General features: G+C 46.5%; 1 protein-coding gene across 3 annotated transcripts in view; it reads right to left on the reverse strand.

Moving 5' to 3' along the window:
* The window catches only part of SLC4A11 (solute carrier family 4 member 11), a 93585-nt gene extending 73117 nt beyond the window's left edge, over positions 1-20468 (reverse strand). For all 3 annotated transcript variants that reach the window (XM_082050376.1, XM_082050377.1, XM_082050375.1), the window contains exons 1-2: positions 20084-20468; positions 6633-6683 (exon numbers count right to left, since the gene is read on the reverse strand). In XM_082050376.1, the coding sequence (XP_081906502.1) occupies positions 6633-6683; positions 20084-20309 (277 nt within the window). In that variant the 5' untranslated portion in view covers positions 20310-20468. The remainder of the gene's footprint in view (positions 1-6632; positions 6684-20083) is intronic.
* Positions 20469-22164: the final 1696 nt, after the last annotated feature.

A 22164-nucleotide genomic window follows, 5' to 3' on the forward strand; every position in this document is an offset into this window, starting at 1 on the left:
ATGCTGCAGCCACCGAGCAATAGCAACGCTATCAAGTCACGTTTTGCAAAGCTGTCTCTCACAAAATTAAAATTTTAAGCCACGCCGATTAAATAAAGCCGTTCTGCATACAGTTGGATGCTTGCTAGAATTTTAAGCTTTTCCTTTGGTTCGCAGCCGAGAGTTTCCCTGGCAAAGCTCCCTGGTTTTGTCCTAAGGAGACTCGCCCATGGTATGGCAGGCAGCCACGTGGCCATGGTCCGTGCCAGCCCAGGAGAGAAGACAACTGGGAGGTCAGGGGATGTCCACAGACTGTGGTGTTGGACTGCTGAGAACTGTTTGGCACAACGAGTCCAAAGTTTCTCTCTCCCATGCTTTGCTTAAAATCACAGAATCATTCTGGTTGGAAAAGACCCTCAAGATTGAGTCCAACCATTAACCCACCCCTGTCCCTGCCCCATGTCCTGAGAACCTCATGTCCGTCTGTCCAGCCCTCCAGGGATGGTGACTCCAGCACTGCCCTGGGCAGCCTGTTCCAATGCCCCACAGCCCTTTGGGGAAGAAATTGGTCCCCACATCCAACCTCAACCTCCCCTGGCGCAACTTGAGGCCATTTCCTCTGCTCCTGGCGCTTGTTCCTGGGGAGCAGAGCCCGACCCCCCTGGCTCCAAGCTCCTTTCAGGCAGTTCAGAGATCAGAAGGTCTCCCCTCAGCTCCTGTTCTCCAGCTGAACCCCCCAGGTCCCTCAGCTGCTCCCATCACACTTGTGCTCCAGCCCCTCACCAGCTCCATTCCCTTCTCTCAACTCGCTCCAGCACCTCAAGGCCTTTCTTGGCCTGCGGGGCCCAAAACTGACCCAAGATTTGAGGTTTGGCGTCCCCAATGCCCAGCACAGAAGACCGACCTCCTTTATTAAGCTAAATATTCTAGGTTGGCACAGGTAGACTAATGACTTCTCCAGGTCACCTAGATGGGATTTAGAGATATGTCCTCTCCTCCCAGCCCCTCCATGAGTAGCTTAAAGGGCAGAAGAGCTGGGGAAGCATTGGACGATGCTTCTTGGCTCTTGAGCAGCCACTGGGAACCCATCAGATGCAGGTTTGCAGCCTTTTGGAGTAACAGCCACCTGCTTCAAGACTACAGAACTAAACCATAACCTCCTCATGTGGAGAAAAAAGATATGTAGAAAGTGTCTAGCAGGTGCAATCACCAACACCAGACCTGAATCCTTTCAGTACCAGATCCCTCCAGTGCTGGCCAGTCATGTTCCCAACCCTACTTCAAGTCAGTCTTTTGTCACGAAGAGCCAGATGGAAACCAAGCTTCCCTTGCCACTTCAGTAATAATTCATAACAGAACTGAAAGAACTGATCTGCTGTAAAAAAAACCCAAAACAAATACACAACACCCAGGCACTTTTGAATTAATTCCAGTATTGTGTTTTGCAGCCAGATTTCTAGGAAATGTTGTGAATAGTCCAAGTAATTCAGTGGGGCTCTGTTTTTATTTTTGTTGTTTTGTTTTTACAAAACACAGCAGCACGTGGAGGTTCAGCTCCGTACCAGAACCCACAGAAATCAGGAGTGTTCATTTTATTATAGGCCTCCCAATAGATAGTTCTCAGAAATAACAATCTGCAAGAAACCTGCAAGCGGCCCCTTGGGCTCTCCATAGGTAGCAACAGCTCATCTCCTACTGGTAAACTGGGCATCTCATCAGGGGAAACCCATTGCAAAACGATTTGTTTCACTAAAAAAATTTATATTAATTTCATAGTTAGGCAAACAATTCCAAACTAGATAGAGGCAAATTTAAAAAGAAAAAAACACACATAAAAAACCCACCACACAAAACAAACATCCCATAGCACACATACCAAACTGCAAACTGAAAAACAAAACCAAGCTGATAAAATATATCCAAACATCCCAAGGCAGACTGAGGCCTTGGGGCCCCTCAACGCAACTGCAATTTATTGTGCCAGCAAAACCAATTAATAAGTCAGAGGAGACCAAGCAGTGAAGGATTTGCTCTGGAAGACAAATATAAAATATTACGGTGCGATATCTGTCGAGCCAGCTTTGAAACAATGCAACAAATTCACATATCGCCAGCGCTACACTGGGACTCCTTCCTTCGGATTTTGCCAGAGGAACTAGAAACCCTCTGGTTGTGTCTTATCAGTGAAAGTTCTGGGGTCAATTAAAAAGCTCATCATACACTGGCAGAATTTAATCACTTGCAGCTAATACTGATAGTTTTAGAGCTAATCCACTCGTTGCAGACACTGGATTTCCCCACCACGGAGGGTGCAAGAGGTTGACAGCCAACAATGCGGGGCTTGATAAGCAGTTATTCCGAGCAATGATTGCTGAGCTGCATTTCATCAGGACTCCAATTATCTTTAGGTCTGGATTGGGTCTACACAATCATCTCGTTAGTCACTTAAAGCTGCCGGGGAGAAAAACTCATTTTGGCAAAACAACTTTGCGGAAGATTCAATTGACATAAACACACGCGGATCGCTCGCGGGGAGGATGAGGGGACACCAAATGCTACTCATCTGCTTGTGCTTGTTCCACTGACTCAAAAGAATGAGTAAAAACATGGATTTTCATCAGCAAGAATGTCAAGGGGACAGCTATTGAAAATGACAACACATGGGTTGAAAACATAACATGGCCAACAACTGTCATTGTACCTGCTGGCACCACACTCCCCATCAGAAACTTCTCACTCGCAGGTACAAACTGATTTCCTTGTTTTTTCCCTTGGTTTTGCCTCTACAGAGCAAACTACTACATGGATTTTTTCCCCTCCTGTTCACCCCGCATGCATTTACCTTCTGCAATGCACTAAAGGCCACAAAAAGTGACTTTCAGTCAAGTTCCTCCAGCAACACAGGAAGAAAAGACAGTATGATAGAAACTGGAACCTGTAGCTAAAGACATGGGCTCCTTTGATTAATTTTCCAGCTTTTTAGCCCATTAAGAAGTTATCAAATAGGTCGATACATGGTTGGGACCATATCAACCCTCTGAGCTTCCAGAATAGTCAGATATTAGCATCCCTTCACTAGAAAATCCTTCCTGGGCTTTCCTCAGCAATTAACAAACAGCTACAAATTATTAAATACGGAATTAAGTTTTTATGACCAGTTAGTATCCAGGAGATTCTTACAAAACACTGGTTTGGGGCTACAGCAAAGATTACCATCACAACAGTTTAAACTAAACCTGGAGTCTCAACTTAAGTTTTAACATTGCCACAGCTGCTCTTGAGAATGCAACAAGGGTAAGGAAAAAGCTGGCAAAGAGACACAGTGTCTGAACAGAGCCCCAGATATTGTCAGAAACAAAAACATCCTAATTACTAAGAAAACAGAAAACCATATGTATATGCACGATCTCAGAAGGAGATAAGGAAAAAACTCGGCTGTGCAATGAGCAATAGTACCAAAAGATGTTTCTCTACTGAGAAAGAGGGAAGAAAATATAAGTGCTAAGGCAATCAAAAGAAGACGTTTGTCTTTTTCTTCCCCCCCTCTCACAGAATCCCAGAATGTCAGGGGTTGGAAGGGACCTGGAAAGCTCACCCAGTGCAATCCCCCCATGGAGCAGGAACACCCAGATGAGGTTACACAGGAAGGTGTCCAGGCGGGTTGGAATGTCTGCACAGAAGGAGACTCCACAACCTCCCTGGGCAGCCTGGGCCAGGCTCTGCCACCCTCACCATGAGGAAGGGACCCCCAGGTCCCTTTCCCCTACACTGCTCTCTAACAGGTAACTCCCCAGCTTATACCGGCTGGGCAAGAGCATCTCTTGGTCTCCATAATGACCTGGCAGATCCCAGCAAGTGGTGCCAAGAAACAGCCTAATCATCACGCAGCTGCATTTCAAAACAAGTAGTTTTGAAACCATGGGAAAAGGTAACTTCTTTCTCTGTGGTTTCCTCTAGCCCTGATTATGTTTTTGGGTAAGTCTTGAAGAATCTGAGCACATGAGATTTCTGTACAGAGAGAGCGGAGGGATGTGAATATTGAGACGCAACCTCCAAGATGTGCTGCCCATATATTCTGTGCAGATACACACAAGCCCACAGTTAAATCAGGCAGTCGGAGGTGACTCATCACTCAACAGCAACTGAACTTTTAAAAAAAGGTCAGTTTGTAATGAGGAATGAGAATGACAGCAGATTTGAGCGTGAAATAACCAAGAAATCCACTGTATTTTCAGTCGCAGTTACTACAGCATTCAATCCTGCAGGCAGGCTGAAGAGGACAACCTTCCCTCCTACCCAAAAACCACAGGGAAGCAAAGCAGCATACACAGTTTCATGATGTCCTTAATGATACCTCTAAGGTGTCATCTCCGTAAAACAAAAGAGGAAGCCGAGTAATAACGCAAATAGAGCAGAAATAAATGCTCGCTGCCATGGCACCAAGTTGCATATCTCATGGGAGAGCTTTGCACAGGGAATGCCCCAACTACAAACATGCGCTCTAAAAACACCCAGATTTCTGCTTTTTTTGTTGTTGCTTGGACAGTTTCAGGAAGACTAAACATCGAGTCCTGGAAGGGGACACATAGAACCTTTCCACAGAAGATGCTAGGACAGAAAGCTTAGTGTTCCCTGGGGCAGGAGGGCTTGGGACTAAGCAGGTGACACCAAAACACAGAATCCCAGAATGTCAGGGGTTGGAAGGGACCTGGAAAGCTCATCCAGTGCAATCCCCCCATGGAGCAGGAACACCCAGATGAGGTTACACAGGAAGGTGTCCAGGCGGGTTGGAATGTCTGCAGAGAAGGAGACTCCACAACCTCCCTGGGCAGCCTGGGCCAGGCTCTGCCACCCTCACCAGGAAGAAGTTCCTTCTCAAATTTAAGTGGAACCTCCTGTGTTCCAGTTTGTACCCATTACCCCTTGTCCTGTCACTGGCTGTCACCGAGAAGAGCCTGGCTCCATCCTCCTGACACTCACTCTTTCCATATTGATCCCCATGAATGAGTCCCCCCTCAGTCTCCTCTTGTCCAGCTCCAGAGCCCCAGCTCCCTCAGCCTTTCCTCACACGGGAGATGCTCCACTCCCTTCAGCATCTTGGTGGCTGCGCTGGACTCTCTCCAGCAGTTCCCTGTCCTGCTGGAACTGAGGGGCCACAACTGGACACAATATTGCAGGTGTGGTCTCCCCAGGGCAGAGCAGAGGGGCAGGAGAACCTCTCTGACCTACTGACCACCCCCTTCTAACCCACCCCAGGTACCATTGGCTTCCTGGCCACAAGGGCCCAGTGCTGGCTCATGGTCACCCTGCTGTCCCCAGGACCCCCAGGTCCCTTTCCCCTACGCTGCTCTCTAATAGGTCATTCCCCAGCTTATACTGGAACCTGAGGTTGTTCCTGCCCAGATGTCAGACTCTATGTTTGCCCTTGTTATATCACACAGTAGAATTTCTCCCCAAGCCTTTACACAGCTCTCAGCCAGATGCTGGAGACTCAGTCATCTTTCCAGGTCCCAACCTGGATCACCCTCTTACATTCCCAATCCTCAAGAAAGCACCAGCCACATCCCAAGGGACCAGAAGGAAGCCACAGAAGGCCAGAGCAAGACCGCCCAGACCTCATGCACCACGTACTCTTGGAAAACCTGCCAAAGAAATAAAGCATCCCTGAGGTCAGGGTTTAATTTCTGCCCTTCTACAATTCAATCCAGCCTTCAGAAAATACCTCCCAATAGAGCTGAGAGTACATTTCATCCTTTTACACCCAGAAACCAGCTCTATTTAACGCTTTCAGAGAAGGCAAGCGAGCCAGTACCAAAGGAAGCACTGTCAAAAGCGATGCTGGATCTACTGCAGCTGACATCTGGCAGATGTTCAGCTTCCCCTTTCCCAGATGTTAAGACCTGGCCCCCTAGAAAAAGAAAGATAAGCCTTGTGACAGCAACAGGCTTAGGCCTGTTGTTTAGACAACATTTGAGTCTTCTACTCTCCCCATCTGGAAGTCCCTAATACTCCAAGCACTGCACCTTTTCAAGGGCAAGAAGCCCCAAGACCTTCAAAACTACAACCTGAAGAGGCTGGTCTTGAGTTGAAGTCCCAATATGATCTCTCCCTAGAAACCCCCGGTACACACTGAGCCACCTCTGTTGAGGCAGATGATACAAATGTCCAAGTGCCACAACTTAATTCAAATAATAATAATAATAAAATCTTTGAGGGCACTGCGTGCTGAAAGACATGTTTACCAGAGCCATACAGCATTTGCCTGATGTTGCTGGCAGGTTGTCTCCAAAGGGATCTGACACCTCCACGTGATTTCCACTCCAGAAAAAGACACACAGATACACCTGCCAGCTTGTGCTACAGGAAAACATCCTGAAAGAACTTGAAAAACAAGGAGCCACCCAGAATAGTCACTGATGACAATGCAAAGATGATTATTTACTGCTTTACATATCTAGAACATCTACAGGATTTAAAAACGCAGAGTCTGCTTCCAGTACAAGATTACACAACTACCATGCAGGATGCTCTTCACATGCTGCTTAAACTAAACGCACTTTGGATCTCTTGAGTTTGAAGTCCAGCTAACCCCATAGCGCATCTGTCCCTCCAGTACAGTGACACTATACACAAACAAGTCAAATAATACTTGCCACTCTCTTCAAAGAAGTATCCATTCCTTGACATCGCTGCTGGTGGAGACTCTAAAAAGACAGAAAAAAAGAAATCATCAAGATGCTGAGTGTCCTCACCTTACTGCTAAACTCACTGTAAGCCTGGGTTACAGCAGCAAGCCAGGCTCAAAATACTGCAGGCATCAGATTTTCCTGAGTGTGGCAACTTCAACCTTTTGTTTATTGACTTCAGTATTTACCAGAATATCCTGTACAGTCACAGTTATTGCTTGAAAAGAGTTAAGTTGGTCTCAGACATCCTAGGCTGGGACCACAAAGCAGCAAGACTAAAGATCAGGACAAGCCTGATCATCTCAGAGACCTAATAAACCTGAACAAATGCATCCAAAAATAATACAGCCTGAGCATCTACAAAGCTTGTGTACAAAAACAAAAGCTATAACGAAGTCCAGACTGTAGCTTATGCTTATATAACAAGAACCAGTTTAATTTAGAAAAAACAACTCAATTTAGATGAGAACAGGATATCACATCCTATTCTGCTGCTCCTAATTGTTAGGATATCCCAAAACAGTGCTTGGCACTTGGAGATAAGCACCAGAACTCTGTAGCTTTCCTGGGTCTCCTTCCTGAGCTGGGGTCCTGCAAGCACCATCTGCACCAACGGGGTGTCCCGAGGAAACCGCACGTGGGAAGTGACGCTGCCCAAGAACGAACCCACAAACGCAGCAGGACCAAATCCTTTATTTGTTAGCAAGGCAGTTCTGCAATTAACTGCTGACAAAATTACATATTGAGCATGCAAAGAGATGTACAAACAGCACAGGAGGCACCTGCTTTCAGGTGTGATCAAAGGCTGGTACCCAAACCCAGCCTGGCTGGTTTTAATACTAATAATATTTGACAGTTCAGACTGCGTGGGTTAGAAGCACCAGCTTTTCTGCACAGGTGCATGCCATGTTTTACAGTGAGCTAACAAAGCTCTTTACTCGAGCAAAAGTCACCCAAGCGGTCTCTTAGAAAGCGGCCACTAGATGATGCCCATTTATATGTTTCTTCCCAGCCAAAACGCAATCAAAAAGAGGAATATATTTGCTCTGTCTTTCCCAATTCATTAAGCTAATCAAACATTACCTACGCAAGCCTGGGATGAATTTGGGCCAACAAGGAAAGAGGTTTTCCCTGCTTTATTGTTCTACAGATTAGGCTTCCTGCTTCTCGTTTGAGGTATGAGACAGTTTCCCAAAAACCCTTTCTCTACCCTATAACTTTTGGCTTACAGGTTATATGGTCTCTTTTGGCTTTTTTTTTTCCCCTCTCCTTTACAGTGTGTCACATTTTCAAGCATCATAATTCATCCTGGTCCACTGGGAACCTTTGTGCACCAGACGGATACAAGTCACACCACTGACGGCAGCACCTTCCAGCCCTAACGCTTGTCACAGACCTTCAGTGCAGACAGTTCCTGGAGGGACACCCTGATGACCATTGAAAAAATAATAATTATAAAATAAAATACAAAAACCTGAGGGCAATTCGACTGTCTGGTCCAAGAGAGAAACACAATGTTCCAAAGTTCATCCCAGAACAATAGGCTGGAGGAACAAATGCACCCTGGCCAAGGGGCACCCATTACACGAGTCAATTGTTTCCCTCCACCTGGAAGGGAAGGAGAAGATCCATCCAGACTGATTAGCATGCTAACGATCAAAGGAAAGTCTTTTTTTTTTTTTTTTTAAGAGGCTCTTATTGTGTAATGATTGCATTTACGTATTTCACAGAAACAAAATACACCTATGCGGATGGATTACCCAAGGACCTGACGTTCCCACCGGGAAGGTATATCAACTTCTCCTTTCTGTTACAGCTTCTGAGGGAGCCTGAAGCAACACGTTCATCCTTCACCAGGCAAAATGAGACGCACTGTTTGCTTTTTAACTGAACACACCTATTTCTATGGGTTGATAATGCCTAATGCGCAGGAATTCAGAGCTGGCTGGTTGGTTTCCTTGTTAAAAGTATCTTCTAACTGCAGCATTGCCCAAGTTGACATCGCACCTTTACAGAAGGCTCTGGTTTGGTCGTTGCTTGGACCAGGCATGAAAAGGGCAAAGCTGGGGTATTACAGCAGTCAGTGCCATTTCATTAGGTGGCACTCGTTCCTCTGAGTCACTAACGAGCGATAGTCCCCTAGGCAACACGCTCAAGCATTTATGTTGGAGGTGCTGTTTTTTCAGATGAGTCATAAAACAGAGGTCTTAACCTTGTAATTAAAGATGCAATGGCACGTTTGGGAAAAAAAAAAAAAAAGAGTCAGGTGTTCACCCTACTATTGTCCTGACTGAAATCCAGCCCTGGTAATTTGTCTTCTCCCTGTGTAATGTTGTCCCATAGCACCAAAGGGACTCAGGCTTCAAAACAGTCTTGCTGGAGCCTTTTGAAGAGCTGTTACAACCCCCCACGGAAGGGGCTACGCACATTAATATCAGGAATGGTGTGTAATGTGCCCAGGAGGTAAAAGGTGATGGGGTGTTTAGGCAAGCCCAGACACACGCATGGAGCTACTGGACTAGCTTAAAGGTATTAGCAGAAACAGAGGTAGGATGGGTAAATTGGGGGCCACATCATCTGCATCTCTGAGAAACAAGAAAAAGTAGCATTTAACTGAGCAGAACAGAGACAGAGAGGGCAATTAATATATTTCCTCTTCATGCATCAGTCTCCTTCTCCCTATAGGCTGGACATGAGGAAGAAATTGTTGTCCCTGAGGGTGGTGAGAGCCTGGCCCAGGTTGGGCAGAGAGGTGGTGGCTGAACCATCCCTGGAGACATCCCAGGCCAGGCTGGACGGGGCTCTGAGCAACCTGAGCTGGTGAAGATGTCCCTGCCCATGGCAGGGGGGGCACTGGGGGGCTTGGAACATCACTTCCAACCCAAACTCTTTCTACAACATTGTATTTTCCTTAATCAATTTAGCACAAGCATAGCTTATATGTTTATGGGATGCTAGCTAAGGACAAGACCAGCTAGACTGTGCTTAAGTGCATGCTCAGTAGCAGTCGGCATGGCAAACATAACAGCACATGCTTCTCCTTGCATAAGGCTTATGGGATTTTTTAATATCTAAGGTCCCAGCTCCTTAATCATGTTTTGCTGGAGACAGGAGCAATGGGTTCACATTATGCGGAACCGACAGCAAGGCAGAGCCATCTTTTCTCTAGCAATAAGGTACATACCCACTGCCTGACACTCTCCAACCTGCCTTTCCTTGCCCTATCTCTCCACTCTCAAAATTAAAAGAGCTCAATCATCGGGCAGTTATAAAACACTGTGCTAATCAATGCAATTGTTAAGTGCAGGGAAGCCTGGACAGGAATACAAGTCTCCAAAGACATTAGAGATCAACATTACAATGCTCCAGGGTTTGCCTGAAGTTGCTGAAGTGTTTCTGTGAAGTATAAATCAGCCCTTTGCAGGTTGGAGGAGAAGACTTGCAGGCTGGGGAGCACTTCATTAGCACAGGGTGGGAGTTCCCCTCTCCACACCAGCACATCACTTCCCTCACATCCACCAAACACATTTGGCTTGTTCTTTTCCCCCAGATTTTCTTGCGGAGACTTCAGCAATTAAAACAAAAATCCAAGTAAAGCAATTTCAGCAAGACATAAGGTCAGGCTTTTAGAGGCAAATCTGGAAGACATTACCCCAAGGAGCCAAGATACACCAACACAGCAAATTCACCCTCATGCCTCCAGTATCTTGGACAGAGAGGTCCATGCCCTCACTTTCCCACCCAACACCTACAGGGACAACCAGGCTCCCCCATCCAAAGGCAGAACAAGATGCCATCTTCTATTATCTGCCAAAAAGCCTGTGCTATAGGTCTTTTGACAATTTCAGCAGCACTCTTCATTTTTAAGAGTTAATTTACTCCAGCAAATCAGTTTTGGCTGCCACCCCACCTCATTTGCTACAGGGATGTCTCTGAGATGAGACTGAATTGGACAGGCATTACAAGTGTCACCACTCAGTTGCTTCTTCAAATAAAAGCTTCTGACTGGTTTCTCATCCCTTTATGAGCACTGAATTCAAAAGGCAAAATTGAAGAGCTGAAACACTGCAAAATGGAAAACAAAGCCTATTTCTCTAGACTCAGGGATACAGCTTAGGATTTCAGAAATAAACCACTGCCCTTTGACTTGAAGCTATTGCAGTGACTCCAAGAGCCAACAAGAGGGAGGTACATGAAGTTTACTACTCAACTGGTATTTTGCTCTAGTTTAAGGTGCTTGGTTTTAGGACTAGGACGAATCAGATGATCTGCAGTGGGACATACCAGATAAGTGGATATACTTCCTGATTTCTAACATTCTTACCATTTTTACATTTGCATTTAACAAAGAACAAGCTCTACCGTGCCATCCTCCATTATTAAATTCCTGCGGGGAAATGTGTCTCAGATCTAATAACCCATTTTAACTCTCTTGTTTTAAAGTTAGTAATAAGTTCTCTTGAGCCTTGCAATATTAGCGGATTACAAATAAAAACACATTCTCTGGATACTTCGGTAACTCAATTACAATGTTCTGCTGCTGGCATCTTCCAAATAAACAGCCCCGTGCAGCACAAGCCTTATATTGAAGCAAAACAAGCTCTATACAAACGGTACCACAAACTTCAGCTTTTATGATTTCACCCCAGTTAATCTCCCTAAATTCTGGTGTCTTGAGGTTTAATTGGAGTTCAAGGCAACACCATTTTGACAGAGTTATTAGGAAGATACTTTTTCACTTACAGACCCTTTAACATTGGCTCTGAACATAAGCAGCCTGTACATCTGAAGCATTTAGTTGCCCCATCAGAGGAAAACTGTTGGGTACCTTCATCTTCTACTCAGGGCGTGCTCCGTTATCCCAGTTTCAACACATTCTTCAACACTCTGAGGACATTTCTGAAACTCATCAGCAAATACAATGTCTTGCCTTAAAGCTGATAAGGCAAAACACTTGAGCCTTTGAGCAAGTCGCAATAACAACAAAAATTTCTTAAAAATCACCTGTTCAGTTGGAAAAAACCTTTAGACTTTCCCAATTTCCTCCCAGGAGGAGTTACCAATTCTCAACGCGACCAACTCAACTATCTAGAAACAAATCTACTTTCCAGAAGACATGTCGGGCTGTAGCTTTAAAACAAGGTCCTGGCCACTTCAAGATGAGTTTGTCAGTCAATGCTAAAAGATCCATCACTACCATTTAAATAGTTGGGCACCAGCTTCCCCGCATGATGGAGAACGTTGCGGTTGGCTGCACTCCCTCAAACAGATCTGGAGCCAAATCCAGCTTGAACAAGTGTTTTGTCTCATCTAAGGTTTAGATCTGGGGAAGATGATACAACTCTCCCTTATCCAAGGCTCCACCAGATTAGTATTTGATACTAAACTCTGAACTCATTTATTGTTCTCACCATGAATCAACATCACAGGACAAAGGGGTCCACAGCGGCACAAGAGACCAGGGAGCTGCACCCAGGTTTATGCCATTTGGGGCTGGGGAAGAGTCACGATTTATACTAATACTTTAATAACCAAGTGATGCTGCTCCCCTCCTCCACCCCAAGTCAGCAGAAAAATCAGACTTGAGGAAAAAAACCACACACAGAAGGAATAATATCCCAAGGGAAACCTGCAGGAGAAGCGGTTTCATTTTTTAATTACGTGGAGCATTGACTAAAAGGAGAATCTAAAAACCTCTGTATGCAGCAAGAGCTCAGCAGCAGGAGGATGGAGAAGCCACAAACTCCTTTTGTAACACAAAACTACATCACCACAGAAAAGCAGGAAAAGGGTCCAGCAGGCAGCAAATCTGATCGCACTGACCAGCCGATGGGTCCAAATACATCGATACTGCGGGATTCTCCTGCACATCTTTTGTGCTTATGGAACATGCGGTTTTGGCAGCTTTCAGGGAAGAACCAAGCAGCGAGGTCTCCTGGTGGAGACATTTGCTGCAGATTATTTAAAACCATTCAAGTCAGCAAGAACGAGTGGACAGCAGCACGTGAAAAGCTGCTTGGCCTTAAGTTACCACGTCTCATTTTTATCTGTTCCTTAGGCTGATCCCTTCCCCACAGCCCTGCATATTTCAACTGGAAAACACTGCAAAAGCACAGCTCATACTGGCACAGCAATGAGAAATGTGCCCGTATTGCTGGGCAATAACAACTCACATAAACAACAAAAGGCTGAGATTTTACCTGTTGTTTTTCTTTACACTTGGAGATGTGACAAAGGCGAAAGAAACAAACCACAAAAGTCAGGGTTTCAAAACCGATCACCGCAGTTCACGGAAGTGTAAGACGAGTAAAGCGTGTGTGTTAATGCTCGGGCAGGAAAGCGCCTGGTAAATATGGTGTAATGCCGCTGCACATGGCAAGCCCGAACGCAGACCTTTCCCTGGAAAGCACCGGTTTGCTTTGACAAAAAGCAATGGGAAACATAATGGAAAAGAACCAAGAGTGATAAAAAGACCTTTTGTAAGTCATTAAATGGGAAATAACGGCACTCCGCTACCTCCCAGGGAGTTTTACCTTGAAGGGATAAGAATCAAGATCTACTACAGAACTCTTCTTGACTGCAGCTTTACAGCCTCACCCCCCGCAAGCACAACACGTGTCTCAGCGAGGACACACATCCAGCCACATCGCATCCCGACAGAGGCTGAGGGGACCTACCCCTTCACAGGGCACAGAGCCCTGTCCTCCTCAGTTCATCCTTCCTCTCAGCGGTACAGCTGTTGGGAAGGGCTGAGACCCACGACAACCTGCCAGAGGACCAGCCATGTTCCTCCTCCCCCCAACTACATCCCCATGCCCATCACACACAGAATCACTGAATAGTTTGGGTTGAAAGGACCTTCCCAGCTCCCCCAGTGCCCCCCCTGCCATGAGCAGGGACATCTTCACCAGCTCAGGTTGCTCAGAGCCCCGTCCAGCCTGGCCTGGGATGTCTCCAGGGATGGTTCATCCACCACCTCTCCGGCCAACCTGGGCCAGGCTCTCACCACCCTCAGGGACAACCATTTCTTCCTCATGTCCAGCCTGAATCTCTCTCCTTTACTTTAAAACCATCACCCCTTGTCCTATCACAACAGGCCCTGCTCAAAAGTCTGTCCCAGTCTTTCTCATGGGCCCCTTTTAAGTCCAGAAAGGCTGCACTAAGGTCTCCCCAGAGCTTCTCTTCTCCAGCTGAACACCCCAACTCTCTCAGCCTGTCCCCCAGCAGAGCTATTCCAGCCTCAGGTCATTCCTGGGGCTCCTCTGGCCCCTCTCCAGCAGGTCCATGTGTGTCCTGTGCTGAGGACCCAGAGCTGGACACAGAACTCCAGTGCTTATATTTAGAGGAGGACAGAGAACCTACATATTCACACTCCCAAGTCCTCAACAGCATGTAAAGTTTCACAACAAGCTTTGAATAAAATAACTCAAGAAGTAGATGAAAAACTGAATTCAACAAGCAATAGAGCTGAAGGGGTAATCTGTGCTATGCCAGCCCACTATTTTCTGCCTGTAAAAATAACTTTATAGACCTAGGAACTACATATCTAAATAACTTCCTAATACTGCTTTTCTTCATCACTGTTTGAAGAGTTCACAACATATCAGTCATCACATTGAAAGCTTAAGGAGACACTTCTGCCCCCTACTTTTCCTCTCAGCTTATCCTCCTCATCATGAAGCTGTCAAGCCTTTGAAAAATCACAACCAGACACCAAAGGATGAAGGACTCATCCCCACATGCTGTGCCTATAGGTTTAACGCAGGCAGCAGTGTGCTATACCAGCAAGCATTGCCACCACTTTTGTGATAAAATAGGTGTTTTATTGGAGACCTTTACCTAGATGGGTCGTTTTACACATCACCCCCATCCAAACACCTACAATAAATCAATTTTTGAGGTCTTGGAAACAGTCTAGAAGACAGCCATGACCCTAGAAGGTTTAAATCTACTCCAAACCCCTCCACCTTGGTAAACTTAGAAGATAAAGTGTTGTCCAAGGCAGACACCAAGCAGGAAGGCGCTTTTAAGTAGCTCAATCCAATGGCAAATTGTTGCTTTGGCCAAGAGACTCAGGCCTGCAGGGACACAAGCTCTTCCCTCCTTGTGTGTAGACACAGGCAAGTCCTCTAGCAATCCTTACAGGAGAAGATGTTTCTGTTCATAAAAAGAACTTCTTTATAGAAGTTATGTATGTTTAAACATACTCCTCTTGCCACAGAATTCCACAGATGAGTTGCTTGTCTTCCCTGACCCCCCTCCAGAAGTATCCCCTAAAGGCTTTGCACCACCTCTTTGCTTCCCACAAGGGTTTCATATCCCCAGAATTCCCATTTTTGGGACTAAGAGGTCTGGATCACCCCAAAATAAACATCTCTAACACATCCATGTCCCATTTCTCTGATTTTTTTGAAGGACGTGACACCAACCCTCTGACATCTCCCAGGTGCACCAGCCACTTTGCTCCACAGATCTACCTAAACAGTGTCCTCCATCACAGTGTCACCACCCCAGGATGCCGGTCCTGATCTAGGTGGGAAACACAACTTTTAGCTTCACGGCTCAGCAGTCACTAAAATATAAGATTCAGGGATTATACACAAGGACCTGCATATTCTTCTGGTGGAGGTAAATTGCATGAGGAGGTCTTAAATCACGCCGGGGTCACTCTGGTACACGAAACCCCAGAACTAATTTTCACAGTCGCTGGCTGTGAAAATAAGAAAGCATCATATTGAAAGGATAAAGCAGGAGGCATCTCCTGCCTGCTCGCTGCCAGGCAAACACACACCCACACACAGGCTCAGGGATCAGACATGTCTGATTTCAAAGCATTTTCCCCTGCTACATTAAACAATTCCCCTTCTCCATCCCCTCCCCAGCTTCCTCCAGAGCACCCATCGCCATAAAACCATTTAATAAAAGATTGCTGGACGCAGCAGGGACAACCAGAGACCTTCCCCCTCAAAAACCAACCCATGCATGTTAGAGGTTGGGCTTGAGGTGCTTGGATTTACCAGCAGCACCACACTCATCACAATTTAGCCCACCCCAGCAATTAATATCCAAGGGTGCCTCCCAGAGGTGAGCTGCAAGAGGAAGCAACCCCGTCCATCATGCAGCTGCTTTGCTAATGGGATATTGTTTCCCTCCTCCACCAAGTTTCTTGGCCAGCATTTTGTAGGTGAGTGGGACAAGCTGAGAAGCAGGGGGAACAACGACACTTTGGGAATTGGCTGCCGGACAGAAGTGGAGCTCTTTGCCTTTTCTTTCCAGGGGGAAGTTTCATTTTGTTGGGCCCTCTAAACAAAGTGATTTAAGGCTTGCAAGGATTTCTTGCATAAGTGCTACATAGAGAGGAGAGAAAGCAAATACCTCCAGAGATCCCACAAGCTGGCAAAGACCCAAGAACAGACCAGCTGAAGCTTTTCGGTAGACTTCTCCTGAAACATCTCAATAATTTAGAAAGCATTCACTCTTCCTGACAGCTTTTCAGACAGCTCTTTCCCTTACAGGGCCCTGTCAAAAACCTCCTAACTCTTAATCACAAAAAGAAAGATACCGCAACGGCCCCAAATCTTGGTGAGGGTTGGACATGGCTTTAAAAAGCTGCTTTGGATAGTTTTCTTTGCTGAAATGCTTCCCTTGTACAGGCAGGTCTTCCAGAGGCCACCACCTGCCACTTATCTGCAGCGGTACCATGTAAAATATGCCAAAGCTGTTAAGAGACAGTCAGTCTGTCAACATTTCATTTGCTTGGGGCTGTTCAGAGGAAGGGACCTGTTCCCTACAGTGGTTCGGTTGTGTTAAATACTGTAAAAATTAAGCTACTAAAGGTGTAAACTAGCAGCTACAGACTCATCTTTGGTGTTCAGTGGAAGAGATGCTCCAGCACCACCAGTTTCACGCTCCAGCATCCCCCCAAGGATACCAAGACCATGTTTTGGAACACAAAGTGTGTTTCTACAACTTATTTTATCCCCAATCTTACTTCCAGCAGACACTAAAGAGGCAGCAGTGGCTGGGCCAAGTTTGCAGTGAAGTTATTCCCGCACCTCTTCCCACCACCACCACCCAAAAGGCATCTGGATCAAGCAGGAGACCAGCTCTAATTCACTCCAAACCAGAAGTTAAATCAAAAAACAAGATCTCTGCTGTAAACACAAAAAGACACAGCACTGAACTCAGCCACTTGATCACCAAACAGATTTTCAGTTGTGGTTCCCAGAAAGACACAGAAAGAAAAACCTCCCCTTGCCATTAACAGTGGGTAGTTCAGAGGATGCTCAAACAGTCCGAAGGATGCTCAGCCTCAACCCTCCCCACAGAAAGAGGCATTTTTAATCACAACAGGCTTGGCAGGATAACACAAATCACCCCATAGAGTTTCTATGTCTAGGAGCCACAAAACAACAGCAGTGACAACACAACCACCACAGGCTGGGGGGAAAAGAGCCAGCAGCATCAGATCTGATTTTACTGTACATCACCAACCCAAAATAAAAATGCCCTGGTCCGGTGGTGAAATAATTGCAGACTGACAATCCATGATAGAGTGTTATTCATTAGGACATTGTTTACTGTTTGTCTACGTGGCTTCCATGGCTACAGCAACAGGGATGATGTTTGTGAGCATTTTTAGATTACATATATGCATTTTGTTTTCACTCAGCACTGCACTTTCCCCACGTGAAGCATCAGTATGTAAAGCCTCGCAGACACACCGTTTGGATGCTTTAACATTAATTAGCGAAATAAAACAGAACAGGTAAGACCTCTTGTGCTCCTCTCCCCTTGCATACCCTGAAACTAAATTCAAAGCCTGAAAGACAGCACTCTGGTTAATGTAAATTGAATTCAAAAGGTATCCTCCATCCTTAAACACAACAGCACAGAGACATCCGGCACAGGCAATAGATATCATCGCTAAGCAGCAAAGCCCATTGAAAATACATCAAGCACTGCCTTACTTCAGCGAATTAAATAATTAAAGAGCTGGCAGAGCTGGTTTTCTAGATTTCCTGTCCAAAAGCATCACCCAGCAACATTAGTGCTTCAGTTTCGACTGGCTTTCTGTTTTTTTAAAGAGCAAAACTTACCTGCGCTGCTACTTCAATAGAGACGCTGTTCAAACAGCCCCCGCTCCCTCTGAGCCACCAACACTTGTTCCCAAATGCCACTCGCTCAGGTGGCCGAAGAGGCAACACTTGGTGCTTTCTACACGGCTCCAATATTAATCCATCCAGAGCATCTTTCTCCCTCACTTCCGATTGGCGAGAGGCGAATGGGTGGAGTGAGAAGGCGACTCATTAGCTCCCAAAACAGACACCTCCGACCCGGCTCTCCCAACCTGGAACTTCACGCCTGCCAAGCATCGCTCCACATGCCAAGGGTGGGCTTGGGGTTGTCTCCTCTTGCCACCCCCAGCCCCACCTCAGAGCTGTTTGCTTCTTGTACCAAGGAGGGGAAAGAATATATAGAATTAAAGCAACCCTGTGCTTCGGAGCCGGTGGTTTGTGCTGGATGCTGTATGGACGAAGCTCATGCCTCCTTAAAAAAGAAAAAAATAGAAGAAAAGCAGCTTTGTGGCAGCCAGGCTCAACTCAAGTGAAGATGCTGTACCTTATAGACAGAAGTACAGGGAGAACAAGAGGATGTGAAGACGCAGGAAGAAAAAAGGGGGGGAAGAACTCCACCATAAACAACACAAAAAAACCTGCTGCCAAGAGGTATATATTGCAAATTTCTTAAAGGTATAGCTGCTATGCTCTGCCCTATACAGGGCTGGGCTCCGATGCTTTTTTTTCTATGCTACCCAGCCTGACAGTTCAGCAGCAACTCAAGGGTTAACGTACGTGTTCGATGAGGAGCCTGCACAAGGGAATGGCAAACAGGGCGATAAGTCTGCGTTACACCGGCAAGTCGCAGAACATAGAGCTGGAAAGACCTCACCTCACCCGAGGAGACTTAAACCCGAGCCCGTCCGCCCGGCGCTCGACTGCGCGGTGCCCAAAACGCTTTGGAGGGGAGATACCACATCCTCCCTCCGCTCCCCTCCAGCCTATTCTAGTGCTTCACTTTCCTTACAATTCAAGATTTTCATAACAATAAGCCAAGTCTCCCCCAGCTGGATGTTTAAAGCCCAGAGGAATGGTCTGTGCTGGCCAAAAAATAATACTACTAATAATAATGAAAGAAACCTAACTCCCCAAAGCAGCATCAAGTCAGCTTAGAAAAAGCAGAACCCTAAAAAAAGACAGAAATAAACAGCGAGTTATCCAAACGCTGGCAAGACTGGGTCACGCTGTCATCTCCGAGTCCCTTACAGTAATTTTGTGACTTTTAAGTCACAATTTGCCCAGTAATCGTATTTACCAGGAGGCAGCAAACGCTCCCCAGCACCAGGCGAGGCATCGCTGGTAGTGGAGAAATTCAGTCAGAACCACATACCCCGTTTTCAGTCCCTGCTACAGACTTGTTTCCGCTGCACGAAACCACAGGCAACGCATGTTTTTAAACACCTCCTACGCATTTTCTCTGCTGAGACTGCTCATCCAGCCTCTATTATTTTTTCTGCATGCCACCTGACGAGCTTTTCCAGGTAAGGCACATCATATTCAGGCTGTTAATAAGATGCAAAGGAAGGATTATCATGGTTCAGAAAGTATTTGAGGGTGGGAGAGACCCTCGGAGGTCTCCAGCACCTTCCTTGCTCCAGGCAGGACCACGTTCAAACTACATCAGGCTGCTCAGAACCTCATCATCACACCTTCTCCAAAAAGAGTTTTACAGGCAAGACTCCTGTTCCTTGGGACCAGCACCTACACCAGCTCCTAAAAACAGCAGGATCCACTGAGATTCTCCTTATAGACTCTTTGCAGTAAATAAACATGTAAAATTCTGAACCGAGCTGATATTTTAATACTTCCTCATAGTGAGACAAATCTCCACTAGAGGATCTTAATACCTTCCCCTATTCCTACACTTGATACCTTCAATAATAGTTCAAAAGAGTCGACAGCATCCCAGCTCTAAAGGTGAAAGGAGCCCACCCAGCCTCCAGCAGGTATTTCAGGTTTCAAAAGACCGCCGGATTCGTTTCAGTGAGTGAACGAGCTTATGAAACAGAAGAATGGCTGAGATCAGTTTCTATTTGTATTATTTTCTCCGTGCTGAGGTTGTTTATCAGCTCTCCCTGGGCACCAGGGTGCAGGAGGGACCGGAGCTGCTCCTCGGTGGAGATGACAGCGGCCAAACGAGCTCCACGACGGGAAAGTCCATCAGCACAACCACCCCAATGCATCCTACCCGCACCACCTCACCCCCAGCCTCCAAAACCCCCCGAAATCTCAATGGGCTTCTCTGCTACCCCAACACCACCCCTCAAGTCGCCAACCCTTTTACCCCCAATCACGCACCGTCCACCGACCCGCTCCACCTCTGCGCCACCAAACGTTGTGGCCACGGGGCCAAATCCTGCGAAGAGCCAGCGCTGGCCCCGAACTGGCCGTAGGGCGAGCGGAGAAAGGTGAGCCGGGGGTAGCAAAAAGAAGCCGGCTCCATGAGGACGGAGAAGAGAGGAGAGCCAGGTACGAAGCAAACCGCGTCTCCCTTCGCCTCCTTCAGCGGGTACTGTTGGGACATGCAGTCTCCAAGCCTTCTCCTCGAGAAGTCCCTTTTTTGGAGAGGAATTAGTGCAAGAAAATATATATATATATATATATATATATAAAGAGCTGCTCAAGCAGCCCCACTGCTGCTGTCACAGCCCGGCAGAGCACACTGGAAAGGCTGCGTCTTCCAGCCTGTATTTAAACGCCCCTCGCAGAAAGCAGAGATGCAGCACAGGAAGAGACAAATTCCAGCTCTGCGTCGCGCTGATAAGCCAGGTTTATAATATTCAAGAAGTACTGGCATTACTACAATTCCTCCTCACCCACCCACCCACCCCCACCCCAAGGAATATCTTGCGCGGTGGCTTGTTGTGCACAATAAGCAAAAAAAAAAATAAAGAGAAAAAAAGCTCAATCCCTAAAAAATAACAAAAATAAATAAATCAGGCTGTTCCGGTGGGAACAGCCAACACGTTGAATAAAACAAACACACGTGTGTTAAACCCTGGGGATGCAATTAGGCTCGGAGTGGGGGGGAAGAGGCGTTTCGCTCCTGGAGAAGGAGATGGCAGCGAGCAAGAGGAAAAGGAGAATGAGCCTGATGGAATAAACCTGATGCTCAGCTCCATGTCCTATGGGGTGATTCTTCCCCAGGGGATGAGCCCAAATGCAGCTCCCGTTGCTGCAGGGGGTCATCACTACCCCCAACACCCAAAGGGGAGGAAGGTCCCTTCATCCTCAACCCCCAGAATGCCCCTTTCTCCTAATTCTCTGCTCCTCTGCCCCATGAACAGGCAACACCCAACAGTAACTCACTCCCATCACCACTGCTGTTCAAAACCCACCCACAGCATCTTGAGATGAGGGTTGGTCCAGCTTCAAGCAGTGACTGGCCAAGATCTCCTCTCCACCCGCTTCAAATGTGGGAGTTTTCCCCCCAACCAGAGCCCACATTATCACTAATCTCCATCCATCCCTCGCTGTTGGCACTTGCATCAGGTCCTTCAAACCTAGAAAGCCAAAAAGCAACCACAGAGAGGAAAGTTCCTGCCCAACACAAGTATAAATTCAGCGTTACCCACTCCGGTGGCGCGGATGGGGTTTTCATGTGTTCCTGCCCATCTTCTCACAGTTTCTCAGCAGGATGTTTATGAGGAGTGAAACTGGACTCTATTCCCTCTGTGCCCAACCCAAATCACAGCTTCCACTGGTCCATCAGAGCTTGCAAATACTCCTTCAATAACAGAGTTACACTGGAGCCCTTGGTGTATATATATATTTTTTAATTGCAAGTCAAAGCCAGGGATGAATTTAGAAACAGGGAACAGAAAAACCCAGGGAATTATGAGTGACAGCTAAGCACTTTGATATCAAAGCCAGCACTGACAGATGCAGAAGCCTACAGTGTTCTGCTCCAAGCCAGCATGTCACCCTGCTCTGCAGAAAGGCTTTATGGGGACCTTAGATTAGATTATATTCAGGAAATCATATTGCATTAGAAAATAAGTATTTTCCAGTTTTACAAGGTCCCCAGCACAAACTCCCACAGGAGCCACTTTGCAGACTTCACCATCACAAACCACTGCTCAAATTAAGATGAACTTCTGAAAACTGGGAATGTCGAGGCAATTCCTTAACGTTTCTGCACCGCATCTTTCCCAGCGGGATCCATGTCCCGCTCTGGCAGGGACATAGTGCCACATCTCAGCAGCAAAGGGAGCTTGGATTTAACGTATGGTGTGTATCTGGTGTGCCAGGCAGTCGTTTGCATGTTTAGAGTCTAGGTGACAATTTCATGAAGATGAGTCACTAAAGCATCCCAAAGAGTTGCTTACTTCCACACAAATCCTATGTGAAAGAAACGAGGCTCTTCTAGAAGTGGTTTT

Source organism: Streptopelia decaocto (genome assembly GCF_964273445.1).
Source record: "Streptopelia decaocto genome assembly, chromosome: 4".
Lineage (NCBI taxonomy): Eukaryota > Metazoa > Chordata > Aves > Columbiformes > Columbidae > Streptopelia > Streptopelia decaocto.